Source organism: Prionailurus bengalensis, chromosome A3, assembly GCF_016509475.1.
Source record: "Prionailurus bengalensis isolate Pbe53 chromosome A3, Fcat_Pben_1.1_paternal_pri, whole genome shotgun sequence".
Lineage (NCBI taxonomy): Eukaryota > Metazoa > Chordata > Mammalia > Carnivora > Felidae > Prionailurus > Prionailurus bengalensis.
In genome coordinates, this window is record NC_057354.1 from 119,530,460 (window position 1) to 119,552,285 (window position 21,826).

Sequence of the window (21,826 nt, forward strand, 5' to 3'; positions counted from 1 at the left end):
CGTGCCCCCTGCCACCACCCCTCCCTCTGACAAGTGGCCAGCAGTGCACCCCCACGAAGCAGGGAAGGCAGCCCCCCCACCCCCTACTCAGGGAGGGCCCCAGGGCCTGGGTCAGCTCAGCCCCCAAAGAGAGCCTTGAAGGGCACCCATGCTTACACCTGTCTCTGCAGACTGGGGTGGGCAAGTCATGAACTCTCTTGCTGGTCCCTGAAAGAACCAGCCTGTCTGTGGTTCCAGAACAAACTTGGAAAAAGAACCTCATCTACCCCTTGCAAAACTTCTGAAGGCATCTTGGCTTTTCAGAAAGTCTCTTTTCTCACACTTGCTTACCGTGCCCGGGGCCTTAGGAACCAGCTCAGGGAGGTACAAAGCGCATTGGCCGGGGAGTCATGAGAACCGAGCTACGGTCCTCACTGAGGTATTTACAAACTCTGTGACCTTGGGCTGGGCCCTCAACCTCTCTGGGCCCCAGATTCCCCTTCTGTAAAATGGGATGTATTCCTTGCACTACCTTGTAGAACAGTCACATGGCTGAAAAATGAAATAAAAGACAAGACAGCAAATGTCTCTCCCTTCTGTGCTCGGACAAGGGTGAGAGGGGCTGCTGCAGGCTGGGCTGAGGAACTTGAGTGGGGAGGAGGTGGCCATGGAAGAAAGACAATGCTTCGGACAACAATGGGTGGAAACAGAACCTGGACAAGGTGTCTCCTTTCCCTGAGGCTGGAACCTGAGATCCTGCATTTAACCTACAGCTCCGGAGGAGGGAGGGAAAGAGGGAGGGGAGAGAGAGAGACAGAGAGAGAGAACATGAGCCTTTATGCCAGGCCAGTAGCTAGCAGAGGCCCCTGCCCTGGAGGAACGGGAGTGGTCCCCCTAGCCCACCCCAAGCCTGGGTCTAAGCCAGGATTTAAACCCGTCTATGTGACTCCAGAGCCCCTGGTCACTTGCAAAGTGAATGCGACTCAGTCCTACCTTCGAGGGGCTCAGTCCAGTGGGGAGATGGACCCGGTGTAGACAAAGGTAGACCACGGGTCTTCTGAACCTAGAGGAGGGAGAAGTCATCAGCCTGGGGTGGGGGACAGGGGCTGGCCTCACCTGCCCACTTTGCCTGTCCCTGGAAGTCACGGGCTATGAGCTCCATGGGGCCAGGAATGCACCTGACTGGTTCATCACTGGTCTGGTACCCAGCACAGGGCACAGGGAATATTGCCACGCAAAAGAACGAACATAAGAATGAACCCAGCTTGAGCCTTGGGTCTTCACATTGCCAAACAATCTCTTTCCTAAAGCTTTGCAACACGCTCCAGTTCCGCCCCCCCTCAAATCTGGAGGACTGTCCCTTTAAGTTCATTGTCTTGCTGATTGGGGTTGTTTCCAGACCTAGTCAGTGAGGGAAGTTCAGGATAATCCAGGTCATTCTCCGTCTTGCATCAGGGAAACCTTTCCATGGGTTCTAGATCGCCAGGGCTGATAGGAGGCAAAACTTTGCCGCCCCGGCCAGCACCTGCCAGGTCGGGGCCCAAGCCTGGAGCTGTCGAACCAGGTCACAGCTCCTCATTCCTGAGGATCCTGAGACCCCCTCCTCCTGCCAGGCGTCCTTCTTTCCCCCTTCTGCCCCTAACACTTGCCACCTTACTGTTGTCAGTGTTCCTATCACGGGTGGCGATTTCAGGTCCGTGGGTGTCTCCAGAACTATCCAGGAACTCCCAAAGAACTAGGAAACATGCTTGCACCCTGTACCGCCCACACTGCCATATACAAAGCCTTGCGCAAGGAGGTGCTCAGCAAACCCAGAAGGTGCTCGGGAAACATTTGCATGCGGCTTCCCGGCCCGTGACATCTTGAGTGGCAGTGTTTGGCCTAGCTGCTGTCTGAGTCCCCCACAGTGTTTAGATGCTGACGTGGCGTGGAATCTTAAATTGGCCCAGTCTCTGGGTCACTAATGTTCAGGGCACCTCCAGAAATAGAAGGCACAACTTTCAGCTGTTGTGGCCACGGAAAGAAAATCGTGCTAGTGCTGTCTCAGGCTGGGGAGAGGCCCTTTCTTCTCAGGAGCCTCCTGCAGTTCCTAGAGTGCCATGCCCAACAATGCCAGGCCTTGCCCCCGGCTCCTGGAACTAACGATACGAGACGAATCATGATAGTAAGCGGCCATGTTGGTTGCACTCTTACCCTGGGCCAGGCTCTGGGCTGTGTTGCCCCAGCCTCGCGGTAACCCCAGAGAAACGGTACTGTGACCGTCACCCTCACTTTACAGAAGAGCAAGCTGAGGTGTGGAGAGGTGAACTAACCCACCCGCGCTCACCCGACAGCAGGGAGCAGTGCCGCGGCCCAGCCAGCCAGTCGAGGTCCGTTTGTTGAGTGTCTCCTGTGTCCCAGGCCCTGTGCCAGATGTAGGGACACCTCCATGAACAAGACGAAAGAAACTAGGCCTGTCCGCTCTGCTCATGCTTTGAACTGCTCGGAGAGCAGCAGTCAAGCTATCCCTGGAGTTCTTGGGGCAACAGACGGAGAGGGAGCAAAGCATCAGTGTGTGGAGGGCAGGGAGCACAGGTCCACCACTGTTGCCAGGCCTCCCTGACGTGAGTCTGACTGTTCGAGGGATTGGCATGCGTTCGAGAGAGTGTCACAGTTAGCTACTGCTGTGGAACAAAGCAGCCCAAAATCCAGGGACTGAGATATCCACATTCTAGTGTTTCTTACGCTTGTGTGAGTGGACTGGGCTCAGCTGGGCAGTTCCTCTGCGTCCGGCTGGGAGCGCAGTCGGTGCTGACTGTTGTCTGGGGCACCTTGGGCCTCCTTGTGGCCGCACATTCTCCAGGACCTCTCGCTACGTGGTCTCTCCAGCAGGGTAGCCTGGACTCCTTTACCTGGTAATTGACTTCTGAGAGGGTCTAACCGTAATCTCAAATACTAAGCTGCATTCCCACTTACCAGCTGAATTACTTTGGGCCAATCCTGTCTGAGCCTCAGTTCCCTCATCTGCAAAATGGGGACTAAATTATGTAATGTGTATGAGGCATGTAGCCGAAGCCTGGCGCAGGGTCAGCCCTCAATAAATAAACGTTCTTGTTCCTGTCGATCTAGAAGGATTGTCAGTGCCACAGACCCCCTCAGCGAATCTCCCTGGTTTCGCTGGTGGGTCAAACCCTGAGCTAAGTATCAGGAGACTTGAGTTCAAACCCTGCCTCTGCCACCAACTGCCTATGTGCCCTATGACACGGCTCACGCCCTCCGCTTCCCCATGTGTAAAAGAATCCCATCTTGGCCACGTCGCTGTGAGCCTCGGTTCTTAGCGGAAAGTGCTCGGAGAAGTATCTCGTTCTACCCAGACATGCTCTCCGGGGGCACAGGCCCGGGAGCTCCTGAGACCCCCAAACCTCCCACTCTGGTCTTGCTTCATTCTCCATACACGTCGGAGCACGACACCCTCCACTGGGGAGGAAGTAACAGCAAAACTGAGGAGGCCATGAGAAACGACATCTTTTCTGGTAAAAGAGAAAGGGGAAAGCCACAGGCCAAGGCAGAAAGTGATGGAGGGAGAGGGAGAGGCCGCGGAGGGTCAGGGAGGGGTGAGGGTCAGCCCCAGACAGGTCGAAAGTCCCCACGGGGAAAAACGCGACCAAACAAAATAAGCCACGCCTCGGATTCCCGCAGTGTTGTGTTGTCGCTTTACAAAATCCACCTGGGTGGTCTCATTGGGTTCTTTCAACAGCGCCGTGAGGGAGATAGTGTGGCCCTCGTTTGTTTTATCGACGAGGGAGCCGAGGCTGAGACAGAGCCAGGGGTGGCCTTCGGTCACACAGCTAACTGGCGGCACCTCCGGGACTACCCTCTTGGTTGTCAGAGGGGCTGAGAGAAGTGACACAGGGCACGTCCTTCACTGCCGTTCCCGGGGCTCAGTAGGTACTTGCTGCGCGAAGGGAGGTGGCTGGAAATGCCGCGTGGGTCACAGCCAGGGAGACTGTGAGTCCCCGGAAGGGGGATGTAGACCTATTTGGGGAAGCAGCAGGCCAGCCACGGAAAAGTTTCCACCAAAGAAAAGTGAAAATGGAGGGAAGAGCCGAGGAACATTTAGACGCGGACCAAACACCAGGCCTCTGCTTCTGGAAGAGGCCAAGCGGGAACAGCAAAGAGCTCCCGGGGCCCCAAGTCCTTTCCCTTAGCTGGACACAGCCTGCCTGCTCCGCCTCATGGCGGTGGGGGAGGGAGAGGACGCTGGGGTTTCGCTGTCCCGGGAGGGTCCTTCCCTCGAGCAGGGGGCCTCAGACCTGGATTCACGTGGGAGCACCTAGAGGCGCCTACCATCCCGCGCCCGGACCTCCAGAGGCAGAGCGGGATGGTTAGAAACTTCTGGAAGTGACTTTGTGCGCAGGCAGGATGGAGAACCACTGAGGGAAGGACAGGGACTGAGAGAGGCTGGTAATGGGGGCGAGGTGGAGAAGAAAGCAGGGAAGCAGGAGAGGAGGACAGAGAAGGGGGGTGGGCGGACATGGGAGCCAGAGAGGTAAGGGGCGGGAAGAGCGAGTGAGGCTGGCCCGAGGACTCCCTGGGGACTAGGCCGGCTCTTCCCACGTGAAAGCCTCTGGACGGCCCTGGTCCCTGGCGTCCACGCTCCCTGTCCCCTGACCCCAGCCTCACCTGACCATCTGCTTCCTCCTGTTCCCTCCTCCTGGGGCTCCTTCTGGGAAGCACTGAATGTGATCAGTTCTGGAAAGGGCAACCCCTGATCAATCCCGGAAAGGGCACCCCAAGCTGTGCCCCGGGGCCCATCCTGTGGAGTCTCATCGGCAGACCCGGCTGCCGACGCCCCGCTCCCCGGCCCGCCCGGACTCCCCTGCTCTCTGTGCATCAAGGGCCTGTGATGACCAGCTTGGTGTTCCTGTCACCCCGTGACCCGGTAAACCGCACCCGAGTCACTAGGCAAGTCCGTGCCTAGGGGTAGGCAAGCAGAAGTCTCAAGCAGCCTCCTTGTCTGGGTCCCTTTTCCTCGAGATGACTTCTGCTGATCCTTCGTGGTCACTTTGTTAATGTCACTGCTCAACACCCCTCCCTGTCATGGTCCCACTTCCACAGTCATGTCCTTTTTCTCCTAATCTGTCTCTCCTTCCAAAGCCCAAGATCGCACCCACACACCCTCAGGTGGACCAAACACCCCTGCCCCCTTCATCCCAGGGAAACCGAAACCTTGGAGGTTCCCCAGGCCTCTCCCCTCAGCACCGTGGCTAATGAGTTGGGCCTGAATTCACGATCTGGCTTATTTCCCTGCAGCTCAATTAAAAGCAACTTCATTAAGGAAACCACATACTTGGCCAAGCTCGAGGCATCCAGACAGCAGGGGCAGAAGCTGCTTAATGAGGCCTGCGGGCCCGGGGCCGGGCTTGCCCACTCATCCTGCCCTCCTTCTGTGTCCATGGCCTCCAAAATCCTCCCCAGGCCCAGCTCAGAACCCTCTCCCTCCTCAGCCTCCACCCCCTCTCCTTCTGCTGCTTCTCCCTCCCTCACCTGCCCACTCCAGCCGAATCCTCCCCGGGACTGAAGAGAGGGATGTGGGGCCATTTTCCCGAGACAGGTCTGTCCACATCGGGTATTGACCTGTCAAGCTGGCCCAGTGCCTCCCAGTCCCCCTTGTCCCCAGTCTGGGGGAAGGAAGCTTCAGAATGGCTTGCGGGGCAAGTTCTCAGAGCTCCGCCCCCCCCACGCCCCCCGTCCCCGCCGCCCCTGAGCCTGCTCAGCCACCACCAACAGAGTTCTCTGAATCATGTTACCCCTGTGAGACCTGGCTTCTCGAAAAAGAGAACACAGGAGCAGCCTCTTGGGCTGGAGTATTCAGTGAATTAGTGCATCTAAAGCATTCAGACCCCTTGCATAATGAAAAGTTCTCTCTAAATGGCAGCTCTGATTAAGATTACTATCGTTACTATTTATTTCTAGCCTATCGAGCAGTCTGGCTTTGGTGGGGTAGAAACATGAAACAAATTTAAAAGTCACCACCTTCCACCTGTTCTGTCAAAATCCCCCTGGATACCATCTCTTCACGGCATCGTGAACAGACCTCAGAGCTTTCTGGTCATTCTCAGTCATCCAAAAGTCCGGTCCAGAAAGGTCTGCTATTCCAGCCTGACACCTCGCTTCTGTCAGGCTTGTGGTGGCTCGGCACATGGAGTGGGGCAGAACGCCGGCTCAGGCCCTCCACATCTACCCCCTGCAGCCCGGGTCCCCTTCCTGAAGGGTCAGCCAGGGTCCCCTTCCTGAAGGTGCCTCAGTCTCTCTGAACAATTCTCCCGGCAAGGTGCCACAAAAACACTGTGCCTAGGATATGACCGTGGCCACCTTTCCCTTCCCCAGTCTTCTTTACACCCCAGGAAGAAGGAGGGCTAGGGTGGTGGTCGGGGGGGTGGGGGGCAGCAAGCCCTCGGGGAAGCCCTGAGGGAGGTGCCTGCCTCTCTCTCAGCAGCTGTCTTTAGACCATGGGGTACTTAGCACCCCTGGCCCCGGCTTTGGGCCCACAGTGCCATTTCTAGGGCATCAGGAAAAATCCCACTCAGCTTCCTGCTCATCATTATTAATCGATTTAATGATGAAGCCAAGACAGAAGTGGTGAGAGTAAATTTAGAAACAGGGAATTGGAACCAGGCTGTCCCTCTTCTGTGGGCCTGACCCTGATCACAGCTGAGATCTGTCCCCAAAGTTAACATCACCCGTGGGAGGGGTGATTTGACCTGAATGGGGGAGCCCAGGACCTCCCACTCAAAGCGGAGCCTGGACTGGCCGGCGTGATTCTGGCAGGAGAGAGCCGGAAGCTTACAACTCCACTCAGCGCGCAGCAAAAACCAAGCCCATGCCCACAATCCTTGCTGTTCCCCCGGAGCCCAGCCTCCCCCGCCCGGCTGCACCACCCACTCCAGAGCATGCCCGAGGCGTTGCGCTGAGAGTCAGAAGTCCTGGTCAGCCCTCGGTTCTTCCACTTACCATATGACCTTGGGAAGGTCACTAGACTTCTCTGTGCGCCATCTTTGAAAGAGGAATGGGTCACAAGGTGCTGGTTGGAATTAAATGAGATTCTAGATGTGAAACTTATTCCTGTGGAGCACTGGGCCGATGTGAAGGGCTACCTTTAAGGAATCCCCCTCCTGCTCCTCATACCCCTCCCTGTCATTTCCATTTAAGGCCACAGCTGTCTCTCTCTCTTCCTAGACCTTCCGGTGGCCAGTGGCCAGCAGCATTGACAGCAATGAGATACTCGAGATTCAGATCTTCAACTATAGCAAAGTCTTCAGCAACAAGTAAGTGTGGGGTGGGAGAGGTGGGGCCCTAAGGGGCTGGGGGCCTGCCCTTCTCCTTGGGCTGCTCTCTCCTTTGGGTTTAAAAGGCGACTCACACCCCCAGCCTACCCTGGACTGATCATCAGAGACCCCCCTCCTTGCCTTCTCATGCTGTCCTCGGAGTCCTTCAGCCCTCCCAACCATTGTCAGCCAAGAACACCCTATCCTCCCTTTCACCCTTTCTGTCCCCAGCCCCACCTCAGCTTCTTGTCCCCTTCTGTAAGTCTCCCCGTTTACACCATCCTGGGTGACAGTTACCCAGCAGAGGAGTTAATATAATGGCAGATAATATAATGGGCCTCTGTAGCCTTGAGGACAAACTTGTCATACCCGGGGAGGACGAGAGGCTCTGAGGCAGTTTGGTGTGGTGGTTTGGGAGTCAGGCAAGCCTCACCTCAGATTTCCAGTTCAGTCATCTATTGTGTGACCCAGAACTGGTTATATAACCTCTCTGTGTTTGATGTATTCACGTGTAGAAAGGGTAGGTACTTATCTCAAAGGAAGCTGTGAGAATTAAAGGATATAGATGTCCATTCATTCATTCCCCAAATGTTAACTAAGTGCCCACTGTGTGTCAGGCACTGAACTAGGTGCTGAGGATAGCGAGTGCCTGCCCTCATGGGGCTTACATTCTTCAATGAACACGCCTATGACATGAGCACAATCACTACAAAGGGTTCAGTAAAAGTAGTGCCCATCCTTCTCAGAATTCAGAATGACTTGAGGAGTCTGGAATGGTGGCTGCACATAAGAAATGTAAAGTCCCATTTGGGGGGTCAAAAACCAATTGCTGTTATACCAGCTAGAGGGTGTCATGGCTGAAGAGCAACATGTCCAGAAAAACATGGAAATCCTACTCACTGAGAGTGCATTACTCAACAGCGGGAGGAGACTACAAATAAAAAAAGGGGGGACATAATCCTAGGTAATTTTAATAGAAGGAGGACAATCAGAGCAGGGGTGTTGAGAGAGGAGGGTTCCAATGCCCTCATGCTGGTTGGAGAGAATACCAGTAGTCAGCTCTTTGTGGTTGCCAAGGGAAGGGACTTTAAATCTGACAAGAGGATGAGAACTGGAGGAGAAAACCATAGAGGACATGTTCATCCATCTATATATCCAACCTTCTGTCCATTCTTCCATCCCTCCATCCTTCCATCCATCCTTCCATCCATCCTTCCATCTATCCTTCGGTCCATCCTTCCACCTATTCATCCATCCATCCATCCATCCATCCACCCATCCATCCACCCACTCTTCTAGTCACTCATCAAACACTTACTGAGCAAATATTCTGTACCAGACAGACACTGTGGTGGTCACTAGAGGTACTAAAATGAGAGACTAAGTCGCCATGCCTGTTCCCCAAGAAAGTTTTCTGCCATTTCTAGAGGCAGGACCAGGACGAGGGTGCATTGCTGGGAGACAGTAGACAGCTGAAAGGTAGCTTGAGCTCTCCAACCAATGAGCTCTTGGGAAGTAACGAGCTCCCCGTTACTGGGAAAGGCCAAGCAGAGAGTGGACCATGATGTTGTAGGGGGGTGTTGGATTGAGATGGGCTGAACCACATAGACTTCAAGGATTCTGTGGTTTTTATTGGAAGCCCACGACATCTCAGCTGAGCATGGGGTATGGGAATTTCAGCCTGCTGGCAGGCCCACAGGGGAGAAATTTAGGGCAGAGAGGCCTCCCCTTGGCCTCTTGGGGTGGCACATCATTCAGGCAGCTGCTCCTGGTATCCACAAGAGAAGTTAGTGAGATACCCCACCAGGGGCCCCCAAGAGGAAGCAAAACCTTCTTCCCTGGGATGAGACATCAGGTGACCTGTGAGGACAGAAGAAATAGGAACAGAGAAGGGCCCACACTCAGACCGAAGTGGGTGTGGAAAACGAAGAATTGGAAGCTGGGGGCCAGGAGAGACATCCAGGCACCCCAGCAAGGACCCACATGCAGATGTCAGAGCTTCCAGAAGCCTCAGAAGTCAGCCAGGGCAACCCTTGCTGCACAGGTAGGGAAACTGAATCTCAGAGAGGCTAGTGAGGCCACTGGACAGTGAAAGGGCCGGGGTAGGGCTGTCTGCTTCCTCGTCTCCTTCCTAATCCTGGACCTTCCAGAAAGCAAGATTTGTGAGCAGTGATCGTAGAAACGACAGACATGAAAGAGATCGGTACGTTGTTTCCAGCGAAGCCGCTAGACAGTCCCCAAAATGCTGGAAACCCTTAGAAATAGCCAAATCCTGGCTACAAACAAATCGAAGAATATTTGTTAAATTGAGAAACTGAACACCATCCCAGTGAGTACGCCGAAACTTCAGGCTTCAATTAGTTGTTCTAAAATGCCAGAGGAGACAGAGGAGAGATTCTAACCTAATTCTCCCCTCTTCCTCTCTTCCCATCCTCCCTGACCCACCCACGAGGAGGCAGGAAACCCCTCCCAGGAAGGTCTGGGCCTGAAGGGAGAGCATCCTCTCATTTCCTCGGAAAGCCCATGGAATGTTGAAACACTGTTGGCTACAGGGCTGGGATGGGGAAAGGGGTGCCCGTCTCGTGGAGAGCACAGACAGAGTCCATCCTGACCCAGGCCAGCTTGGGGGCTGGCGTGGGAGGGCAAGGTACTCGGAGTCGGGTGGGGCCCAGGTCTGCCCACCCTGCAGTTGCCAGTCTGCTTCCCAAGGGGAAGCCTTTGGGTTTCGCACCAGGCTCACCAGCCAGCAAAGCCACACCTGTCACACCTGGCCCTGAGCAGGCCCCCAATTACTTTGTGGAATGAATGAATGAATGAATAAATGCCCCCATGGGGTCAGGAGGCAGAAGGTACGCAGGGTGGAAGGGTCTGGAAGCAGAAATCCAAATGGCTTTTCTTCTCTGAAGAACTCATGGCACCCTCCAGGGTGAGAGCCAGGTCACATGATTGAGGCAGTCGGGGAACCTGAGGTAAAGGAAGCTGGGATGAGAAATAGGATTCATGGCCCTGAGCCCATTACCGCCTATCTCAGAGAAAGACTTGCTCTAGAAGTAGAGGGTGGCTTGGACACTGGCCCCTTACCCAGTGGCTGTAGGGGCTTCCAGGAGGAAGAGACATGGTAGGTCTGCCTGGCCCACCTTGAACGAGGTCTTCCTTCAGGAACCGTGGGCCTCCTGTGAGAACAAGGTGCTGGGTCCACAGGATCTTGTGTGACCCCCTTCACCTGTCCAGAACTGTCCAGAACCTTTGGGGCGGGGGGGATGGCCTGATGCAGGTGCCAGTCTCCTGGGACTTCTGAATAATTCAGGAGCCAGGAGAGCAGCAGAGGCCTGGCCAGACCTTGGGCACTTGACACGGGCTCCCAGGGGGAAAGCAATGAATTATTGACAGGCCCTGGTGCCTGGTTGCCGCTCTATTGTGGTCAGTCTGTGGACCCATTCATGCCTGAGGCCCCCTCCCTGCTGGTTAATTATCCAGGAATTCTGCCCCTGCCCAGCCTACCTGGCCACTTGGTGGAGGCCAGCCCAGCCTCCTGGGGTGGGGGGGGGGGAACGTGGGCTCTGCAGGGGGTGCCTTCTTTGTGACGGGTAACTTGCATGGGCCACATAAGCATGATTTTCAGAGGACAGAACATCAGGTCCCAGGTCCTTCATCTAACAGTCTTGGGGGAAACTGAGGCCCAGAAAGGGCTCTTACCCAGGATCACACAGCAGGGTCGGGGCAGAGGTGGTCTTCAACCCAGACCTCCTGACCCCCGGGCCAGTGTTCCTGTCCTTTCACAGGACAAACGGCCTCACACCTCCACTTCCCAGGGCAAGGACGCTGCATGTGTCCAAAGAGCACATGAGCCCACCCTGCCTGGTCACCCTGGGCCCCCTCTCCTAGGCCGCCCCTCCATGCTGACCCACCCAGGGGAGAAGAGGCAACAGGCCGACCTCATGAGTTTGCAGCCGGGCGGACAAAGGGCAGCCCGGCTGGACAGGGTGGTCTCTGGGGTCACCACACAGGCCACAGCTGGGGCTTCCTGCACTAGCTCCTTCCCCAGAGAGTGTTTACGGAGGGAGCTGAGGGGTGGCATTCGGTCGGAAGCAGTATTAGGACACTTGTGTCAAAGCTGTGTTTTCAAAGCGGGCACCCTGGTGTTGCTTAGAACGGTGCGTTACGGACAGACCCACAAAAAAAGCAAAGTTTTATAAAAATGCTTTCCTTCATACTTTACTTACGACTGGGATAATAGCAATTGTCCTTTTCAAAGAAGACTATTTTTTATTTTCATTTGGAGGAGGTTGGGGGACACTGTTAGGAGTGAACCCCCCCCCCCCGCCCCAAGCCACCCCCTGGGTCCCAGGGTCCCAGCCCCACCCTCTGGGCACAGACAGACCCTGGCTCTGTGAGGCTGTGCACCTGCCCGCAGAGCCCATCCTGCAGAGAAGACCAGCACTGCCTGGGCCCTCCAGACAGCAAGCCCTGCACTCAGGGGAGGGAGGAGGTCCAGGTGTCTGAGTGAGGCAGTGTCGGAGGAATTTCACTTGAATGCTCTCACCGCCACCCAATGAAGCGGGTAGTGACACCTCCTTTGGAGAGCTGTGGGGCTCAGAGAGGTTGGAGAGCTAGCCAAAGTCACACAGCCGCCAGGTGGTGGAATCTCCCCCTTAGATCCTGCAAGGTGAGCCCACTTCTATTTGACTCCAGAGCCCAGGCTCTATCCGCTGTCTACACTGCTTCTGTTAAGGATGGCACTGAGTCTGTGTGTGGACAAGGCTTAGACCAGGAGTGGGGAATTTGCCAAGAGGTGGACCTTGGCTCACTGTGGGGTTAAAGCAGTGAGAGCAGCCGTGGAGTAGTGAGATCCCCGTCACAGGGTGTCTAGCAGGGGCTGGAGACTTCATGTCAGGGAGGATGCTGAGGGACCCTCCTGAACAAAATGCTGGGCAAGCCTTCCTCTTGGGCCCTCCAAGTCCAAGGTCTGAGACTGACCTTAGTTAGCACCACCCTGCCCCCTGGGGGTGTCTTGCCACATTACAGCATGTCTGCCGATCCTCGTCTTCCAGGAAAGTTGTGCCTGAGTATCCACAGGTCCCCCAGGTTCCCCCCCACCCCTGCCGCCCCCACCTCGATCCCATCCCGGCACTTCTCCTCTCTGGGCACTGCTCAAGCCGGGGAGAGGCCAGGACCCAGCCAGGGAGGAGGCGTCTGCTGGGCTGGGTCTGAGAAGCACCTAGAAGCCTGGTAAGGGGTCTCCAGTAGAGGAATGGTATGAACAGTCTCGCCCTCAAGGAGGCAGAACAGCCGGCCGAGAGGGCTCTGAGCTCCAGGGGGAAGCATTTCATATTTATCCACGGTGGCTGCTCCCACCACTTCCCCTCCTCACACAGAAAGGAGGCCCTTTTTTTTTTTTTAATTTTTTTTTCAACGTTTATTTATTTTTGGGACAGAGAGAGACAGAGCATGAACGGGGGAGGGGCAGAAAGAGAGGGAGACACAGAATCGGAAACAGGCTCCAGGCTCTGAGCCATCAGCCCAGAGCCCGACACGGGGCTCGAACTCACGGACCGCGAGATCGTGACCTGGCTGAAGTTGGACGCTTAACCGACTGCGCCACCCAGGTGCCCCAAAAGGAGGCCCTTTTTAAAAAAATGTATATATAGTGTTCACCCTCCGTGTTCCTCAGGAGAGTACAGACATCAGATACGTCCATTAAAGTCAGAATTCACCTGATGCCTCACCTGGCTCGAAATTGCCATCGGTTAACGGAGTCCCTTCCTGCTTTCTCGGCCTCGCCTTCCTTCCTCCGTGAATCAAGGGCGGCACCGGGTGATCCCAAGGCCCCCTCTGGCTCTCACGCGCTGCAGGTGCTCCCCTCGGTCTCTGTCCTTTCAACCAGAAATGGCATGCACATTTTAATCTACCCCATTTGGAATCACCACGTGAGAACATCTCTCCGACTATCCTGTTCTCTCCCAGAGCAATAACCTTCAAACCGCAGGGTGAAATGGGGTTCAAGTCAACTCGGTCAGCATTTATTAGGCACCCACTGTTGGTCATTAACTCAGCCAGCAGATACTGAGATCTCCTGTGTGCTGAGAAACTCAAATAGGGGCTGGAAATAGGAAACATGGCCCCTGCCCCGGAGAGGCTCAACGTATAGCAACACCCCTTGATATCAACCAGATTGCTTCTGGAATGCTGACTGTGACGGAATGCTAGACGCTCTGGTGAGAACTTGGCACCGAGGCTCTCAGCCCTCTAAATGGCTCTGGGAAGCAGGGATTTTAGTAGCTCACCTTAGGAGAACACAGATGGAGAGAGCTTAAATTGTCAGGGAAAGCAGGGAACTGGCTGGTGGCAGAGTTGGGCTTCAAGTCCCCGCCTCCGACTGCAAGACTGAACTCTTCACAGCCCTGCAGTTTGTCTGGAAATATGGGGATCCTGCCACCAGATGGACCCTTGCCCTCAATGGGCTTGCAGAAGGCAGGTGTGGGCATCGCTGACTAAACGGGACCAGTGAGCCAGTGGTGTTGGGGGCGGGTAGAGACCTTGGTGGTGGTTAGGGCGGCGGAAGGGGGAGATACTGCTCGTGGACCCTTCCCGGTAGCCTCCACACTGGGCATCTGGGCAGGGGCTCGGCTGAACCCCAACTCCACAAGCCAGGGGGTACCCTGCCCCCAGTCTGTGGACATCCCCCCAGGGGGTTCTCTGCCCACGAGCGCCAGGGAAATGGGTCTCACACAGGCAACCACTCACACTGGTCGGGGTCACGTACGCTCCTGGACACGCTGCCCTGGCCAGGACCAGCCCTGGCTCTGGGGCCACCTTCTCCAAGCTCAGCCTGGAGCCTGAGGGAGCCCTCCGTCTCTCCAGCCCGGTCCCCAGCCAACCCAGCCTCCTGGGATGGGAGCTCCTCTCTCACGTGACGCGGCCATGCCCCCTCTCCCGTCCACAGGCTGATCGGGACCTTCCGCATGGTGCTGCAGAAGGTGGTGGAGGAGAAGCGCGTGGAGGTGACCGACACACTGATCGATGACAACAACGCTATCATCAAGGTGGGTTTGCCCCAGAAAGTCCCTGGACTTGCCCTTTGTGGGGTCCCCTGGGGGCCACACGGGGTGGTCTGGGGGATGCTCCTAATGGATGGAGAGGTGAGGCAGGAGGAAGAGACTCAGGTCAGACTGCCAGAGCCCCTCTGCCGGGGGGGCGTGGCCAGAGCCCTGGGCTCGGGGTCTGCCGTCCCAGGTCCCACAGCCCTTCCTGCGGTGAGAGCACAAGACAAGGGGCACTGGGACATCCCCTCCCTTCTCCACTGAGCAGCTCAGGAATCGCCACAGGGGCCTCTCCCATCACCCGAGGGCCAGGCTGAGCCCTGCTGGCCACTCCAGGGCGTGATCTTCACTCTGGACGCCTGCCTTGGAGCCTCCCTAAGACCGGCCATTCTGCGAGGGCGGGGACCTTGTTTCTATTCCTGTTGTCACCTCCCATCTCAGCACCTCCAACACGAACACACGCGTACGAACGACGTACAGTCTGTGGGCACTCGGCACCTGTTCTAACAAAGGAAAGAAATGAGCTCATCTGGACGCCCCGATCCCAGACTCTGCTCTGATGCATTTGTCCCCTTCGGCTGACTCATGCCCACTCACAGGCAGGGACACAGCCCCTGCGCACGGACCGCGGTTGGGCCACCAACTGTGGGACTTGGGCAGGCTGCCTATCCTCTGCAAAGTGAGCCAAATTATAGTATCTGCTCCACAGGAATTGTCCGAGGATTAGAAGAGAATATACAGATAGTGCTTAGAAGAGCTGAGCAAGACTTGGGCTAAGTCAGAATAGCCTCAGAAGGCAGGGCGGCGGCCACGGGGGAGGCAGAGTGGGAGGAGCGCCAAGGGTGGAGCGGACGTTCCCACGGTGCCTTTGTATCTCAGGATACTTCCTTGCAGAGGACAGGAGGGCACTTGAGACTTCTCAGCTGGGCCCCAGCCAGGCCGTTCTCTCCAGGGGCAGAGGTGGGCAGGGGGGCTTCCCAAAGTCGGGGGAGCTCAGCCACCCCAGCAGGGGGGCGGGGTGCAGAACAAGCTACGGTCACCAGTGGCAGGAAGTGCGAGGAGAGAGAACAGAGGAAGCGGGCAGAGACGAGCAGGCAGCACGGACCGTGTCCTGTATTTCTAGAATCGGGTTTAGGAATTTAGCGGAGGACAGGCCTCACAGATTATCTAGTGCATCTACCACCCACCTCTGCCACTCATTTTGTGGATGGGAGCCCTGAGGTCCTGGGTGGGGAACGAATTTTGTCAAGGTCAGACGGCTGGTCAACAGCAGAGCTGACCCCGGGACCCAGGGCTTCCAATTCCAGGCCACCATTTTGCCAGCACAACATACCTGGTCCCATCCAAAGGGCCACGTTGGCTCAGCGGGAAGGCCGTGAGGCTTGGAGTCAGTCTGGCTCAGCTCAAATCCCCGCACTACCACTTTCTAGCTGTGTGACTTCGAGCAAGTAATTTACCCTTTCGGAAATGTTAGGTAGGATACGTTGAAGTGTTGAGAAGATCAAATGAGGTGTGAGCTGAGCCTGGCTCAGGCCTGTAAAATGAGCTTACAGTAAAGCATCTTAGCATGACATCTAGAACAGCGAGGGCTTTTCCTTCGACTCCCCCCCCCACACCCCGGAAAATCGTTCGGAAGCCCACGTGCCGAGCGAAGGCTGCCTGTGTGGGTCGCCGGAGCAAGCCAACCCCCAGTCTCTGAGGGAGGGCAAGTGCATCTGGGAGGCATATTGACACCCGTGCAGGTTGAGGAAGGAGCTAGAATGAGTCTTCCCTGTGCACCGGGGAGAAACTAGAGCTGAAAGGAGGCAAGTGGCCCAAGGACCCAGAGCAAGAGGCCCTCCCAGGATTCTCGGGCGCACAGCCTGGGCCCAGGTGGGCGCTCCACTTTTCCCCAGAGAAAAAGCCCAGAGTGACCCCCAAGTCCCTTCTCCCGAGCAGGAGTGTCAGATGAACAGGAAGATGTGCCGACCCCATGCCTCGGGAGGTGTCCGGGGGCCCCCTCTCCTGGAGGCACGTCCTGCTCACATCCCATCTCGGGTTCGCATCAGGAGTGAGAGCAGGGCAGCCCCGCTCCTGAGGACGAGGGGGGGACCTCTAGCACTGGGGACACTGAATGATATTCTTCGTAGACAGTGGGCCCAGAGAGCCTACTGCCGTCTGGGCTCAGCTTGTCCCGGGCGCGCCCTCCACCTTGGGCACCAGGGAGGAGTAGAGCCAAGTGCAGCAGGACCAGGGGCCAGAACCCGTTAAGCGGACGGAGTCTGTGAGTCTCAGTCTTTCTGAGCCTCAGTTTTCTTATCTGTAAAATGGGAGGTGGGGGGAGGCTAACACGCACTTTGCCTTCCTCCAGCCGGGGGGAGGAAGTGAAAGCACTTTGTAAACATCACAAGGAGTGCGCGGGATGGTCCTTGCTATTGCTGTACCCTCGCTCACCACCCGCCCCTCTCCCTCCAGACCAGCCTGTGCGTGGAGGTCCGATATCAGGCCACAGATGGCACGGTGGGCTCCTGGGATGATGGAGACTTCCTGGGGGATGAGTCCCTTAATGAGGAAGAGAAGGACAGCCAGGAGACAGATGGACTGCTCCCCGGCTCCCGCCCCAGCTCCCGGACACCAGGCGAGAAGAGCTTCCGGAGGTAAGAGGCTGGGCCCTCTGGCCTCCCACCACCCCCAAAGACACTGGGAGGATTCCTGGGCCTTGGTTCCCCGCGAAGGGCCCTCTCAGCATGATTGGGCTCAGTGGACAGGGCTGAGTTGCTGGAGAGACATACACGAGGCAGGAGTGTATTTCTACAGGGCCCTTGACACCTGTTCCCCCACCCCAGGCTCACTGGGGGGGGGGGGCAGGGATCAGGCTGAGGGGCCCGGCCTCCTGCTCCCCTGAGGGAGGACTTGAGGGAAAGAGGCCAGACCCCTGCCTCCTGACAGAATGGGTGAAGCAGACAGGAGGGGGCCCTAACCTTTTGGGTCCAAGACCCAGAAGTGCCAGACCAGCCCCAGGCAGCCCGCCGTCCACCCTGGCCCCAGGCAGGCCCAAGAGAGGGAGGCCTTTTCCTGCCGGGGTGAAGCCAAAGGTCCTGATCGGGACCCAGCCTCTCTCTTGTTGAGAAGAGTGTGTCCTGACGCCCTCAGTGTCTAGGATTCACCCCTGCGATGTCCTACCACACACGGGTGTCAGGAAGCTGCGTCCAGGCCTGCTCATTCCAAATGCAGGACTTTTCCCCCAAAAGGCAACGCAATGACATTTCTCTTAGAACTCCGAGAGACAGACCCTAAGTTAGTAAAATGTCGGCTACGGATTCCTAGCCTGCTGGGAATAACGTGCAAAATGCAGGTAAGTCAGCGGCACCTCTAAAGTTTTAGAGAAGGGGACCCCTTCCCGGTGATCGTTCCCTCCAATCTCCTGCCCTTTGCTTTCCAAAAAAATGTATTCAGTCCCTGTTCTGAAAAAAACCACCTATGTAAATCAAGGTAATTGAATTGATATGTTTTTGTTAGACGAATGTGCTTTCCTTCTTTGTTCTTGAGCCACTCCTCTCGGGCCACACACACACACACACACACACACTATACAAGCTTAAGACCCTGGGAGCCAGGTCAGGTAACAAGGTCAAAGGGACCATGCGTGTGACAAAAACAGAGGACGTTGGCTCCAGGCCAGCCGGGGGAGGGGTGGCCATCACCCACTCCAGCTGGGAGGGAGCCTGTTCTCCTTAGACTCTGGCCAGCCGGATGGAGAGGGCATGCAATTTGGCCTCAGGAGACTCAGGTCCGAGTCCCAGCTCTGCCTCCAACCAGTCTTGTGGTCCTCGGCCGGTCACATACCCTCTTTACTGTCTCTCCTAACCTGTAAAATGGGACCCAGAACAATGAGAACGCTCCCCCCATCCTGCCATTAGGAGAGACGAAAGGACCACAGGGGGACAGGTTGTAACCGGGGTGCCGAGTGCTGCCCCACATAAGGGCTGGGGACAGACAGGCTCTTGGCAGCTGGACAATGCAAAGGGTCGGGAATCAGGCTGGAAATGGTGACGGGAGCCAGCAGACGCTGATGCAGAGGGCACCAACCCGTCCCAATCCTCTGTCCCCACGAAGGAAGAGCACGCGGGGACTGTTGGGGACTCTGCAGCTGGGCTCTAGGAGGGGGAGCAAGACTGGAAGCCAGGTGACAGCCAACAATTGAAGGGAAGGAGCACCGGCTCTGAATCAGGGAAGCTAAGTTCCATTTGGCCCCATCCTGGCTGCCACTAAGCCGAATGACAGTGAGCGAGTCCCCTACCCCTCTGGGCCAATTACAGGAACGGGCTACGTATCCTGGCCACTCTACAACTGTGATGTCCCGAGGGACCCAGGGATACTCTGGAGCTCATGGGTAGCACCAGTGTGAAACAGCTGTCTGGGAGCTGTTGACCGCCGAGGGCCACCCTCTGTGGCTACTGTGGCTCGGGGCTCACGAGAAGGGGCCAGGAGGCTGACAGATGGGGCTTGAGTGGAGGCAGTAGAACAAAGTGAGGAGCTTTGGTCCCCAGACCAGCAGAGGGCCTCTCCTATCCTCCCTCAACCTGGCTCAGGGTTTCCCCACCTCTCCCTGGTTTCGGTGGCCTCTCCCAGGGCAGCAGCAGGAGGAAGGGTTTTTGTTGTTGTTGGGGTATGTGTGTGTGTGTTTTTAAGTTTACTTATTTATTTTGAGAGAGACAGAGAGATAGGCAGACAGAGAATCCCAAGCAGGCTCTACGCTGTCAGTGCGGGGCTCGAACTCACAAACTTGTGAGATCGTGACCTGAGCCAAAATCAAGAGTCGGATGCTTCACCGATCGAGCCACACAGGCGCCCCAGGAGGGAGGATTTTATCTGGGATTGGGAATTGGGAGAGGGTGACAACCGCGGTCAGAGCCCCCTTGTCTTCCAGATGCCACCGCCCTGTGTTGGAGGGGCTTTGTGAGGGAGCGCACGGTTCCCCTGCTGTCGCGGGGGCCACTGGCCCAGACGCTGAGAGCACCTGGGGGTCGGTGCCCTTGCCAGGCCTAGCCACGCAGCCAGCAGGCCGGGTGGGGGGAAGAGGTGAGAACATTCGGGGAGGGCCCTTTGTTGGTGAGGAGAAGGTAGAACAGCTTTAGAGCATTTGGGCTCATCCTACGGCTTAATTCTGGCTGCATGTAAAGGGCATGTGAGCTCTGGGTCAAGGAGTGTGGGTGCTGCAGGAACCCGATAGTTGGCCTTGCAGCCCGAGGTGTTATGTCTCACCCTCGTCTCACAAGTACCAACCAGCCAGGCCTGTCAGCTCTGGAGTCTGGGAGAAATCCACCGTCTTCCGGACTGGCGAGCCCTCCAGACAGGCTTTGGTCAACAAAGGGACGGAGGAGGAAAGGGATATATGTGCCTAGCCTCTGACCCCCAGCGAACTCTTCCTTCCCCACATCTGCCCCTTGCCCTCCGTTCATTCCTGAAAAGGCCCACCCCTTCAAAGATCAAGGTGCTCAGTCTACTAGGCGCCTCTCTTGTCTCTCCTCTGGCCAACCAGCAGCAGTGGGAAACCCTCATTGCTAGCGAACAGCAGTGTCTCACCTGGTCTTCTGGATCCACAGGGGTCTGGGGCGGGAATCCATTCCTCCCCGTCCAACATGGTTCCGTAGGGCGCTTGCTGGAGGGCAGAGGGGGCCCAGTGGAGTGAATGGGCAGGAAACAGCCTCGGCCTTGGACTGGCAGGGACTCTTCCATGGATGACAGAGGAGGCTGATGTGGGGAGGTCCTGGTGAGCCCACACTTCTCCCTCTGGGGCCTGGGCACCCCCCAGCTGGGCTCCAGCCATCTGCTGTCACTACCCCAGGACAGGTATTGGCAGAGGTACTCACTCAAGGGAACTCACTCTGAAGGCCTTAAGTATCTTCCTGGAAATTTCTCCCATGTGACCTCAGGGAATGTCTGCCAGGCACCTCCGCCTGAGCACCCCCCCAATCCCCAACCTGACACCAGTAGCCCATTAACTCTTTCCTCCCACGGTTCCATCAATCCCAGGCCCCAGTCAGTCTCGTGCCCTCTGAGCCACTCTGCCTACTTCTCTAGTCTCTGCCCCCAACCGGGGGCCTCCGATTTTGGCCAGGTTTCTGTAAAATACCCTGGGAATGTTCCAGAGGCAATGCGATGACGTGGAGAGACACAGGGCTCAAATCCCGGCTCTGGTCTCCGGAGCTACACTTGCCCACCTGTAAGAGGGGCATCAGGGACGTGAGGATCAAATGACATGCTTCATGTGAGTCGCCCACCGCAGCACCCGGCGTGTGGTCGGTGCTCAGCCAGTGCCTGATGCCTTCCTCCTTCCTTTCCAGTCTCCGTGACCTGCCCCGGTCCCTGAAGGGGAAGGAGACTTCGGCCCAGCACGAGCGTGCACACACTTACCAGCGCCGCTCAGGTGCATGTGTCTTTGTGACACCAGGGAGCCGCACACACCGCTGGCTTCTGGGCTCCGTTGCTGATGCGGCTCTAGGAGCCACCTCCAGAGGGACGGAAAGGAGGCCCAGCTTTAATGGTGCAGCTTCTCTTAGGGCTTTCCTGCGGATTTCCTCTATTCTGCGACTCTCTCCTTATTTTCTCCATCTGCCTGGCCCTCCTGCCCTCCACGGCCCCACCCCCTTCCACCCAGCCCCCCCTGCCTGAGAAGGCAGAGGTTCCCGTTGGGTTCCTCTCTGCTGGGTCTCATCTTGGGAGAGCAAGGAGGGACCACTTTTCTTGTTCTCCTTATGGATCATTCTTCCACTCCAGCAGAGATCCATGGAAGCCAGGTACCCCCACTCCTATACCATGGGTCAGGGGGCAGCAGGGTATCCCCACAGTGTGTGCCCTGGGATGTGCATGGGGTCAGCACAGCCGGCCTCACCTCCCAGTTCCCATGATCCCTCCCCCACCTCAGCACAGAGGAGCCAGGGCCAGGGCCATGCTGGGATAGGGGTGAAGTGATGCTTCACCAGCTGTTTCACCCGAGGTTAGGGTCCCCTCCACCCCCGGCCCAGGGCTGAGTGTTCAAGTGAGGTCTGGCCCTGTGAAGCTCTGGGTCCCAGCAAGCCTCAGAGCCCCCCAGCGGGCCGCCATATTGAATCTCCCACGCAGTGGCTGCTTTCAGTGGCACACCCAGAGCAATGTGGATGGGGGTGTGAGGAAGAGATGGAGTGAAACCCAGGCCCAGAGAGACAGAAGGCTGGCTGAGGAACAGAACCTACCCAACCTACCCGTTGAAAACACAATGTGGACTCTAGGAGGAAAGTTCAGACCCATCCAGGCCTTCACGGAGAGGTCTCCGAGCAAGGAGGACAGAGGCCGGGCCACATCCCATCCCTACTGCTTGTGGCCGAGTGACTGAGGGCAGGCTGAGCACAGAACGCTGAAGCTTCATTATTCATGTTCGTTGTAGTCATTAATAGCGGTTGTGGTAAAATCATGAGAATGTTCTTTTTTTTCACAGAAAGACAGTCCTTTTCGCTTCTCCATTTCCACACTCAGAGTGTG

At 56.8% G+C, this 21,826-nt stretch overlaps 1 protein-coding gene across 3 annotated transcripts in view; it reads left to right on the plus strand.

Annotated features, from left to right (window-relative positions):
- OTOF (otoferlin) overlaps positions 1-21,826 on the plus strand; it is a 92,925-nt gene that overhangs the window by 23,147 nt on the left and 47,952 nt on the right. For all 3 annotated transcript variants that reach the window (XM_043604352.1, XM_043604350.1, XM_043604351.1), the window contains exons 3-5: positions 7,198-7,286; positions 14,230-14,329; positions 16,781-16,962. In XM_043604352.1, coding sequence (XP_043460287.1) covers positions 7,198-7,286; positions 14,230-14,329; positions 16,781-16,962 — 371 coding nt within the window. The remainder of the gene's footprint in view (positions 1-7,197; positions 7,287-14,229; positions 14,330-16,780; positions 16,963-21,826) is intronic.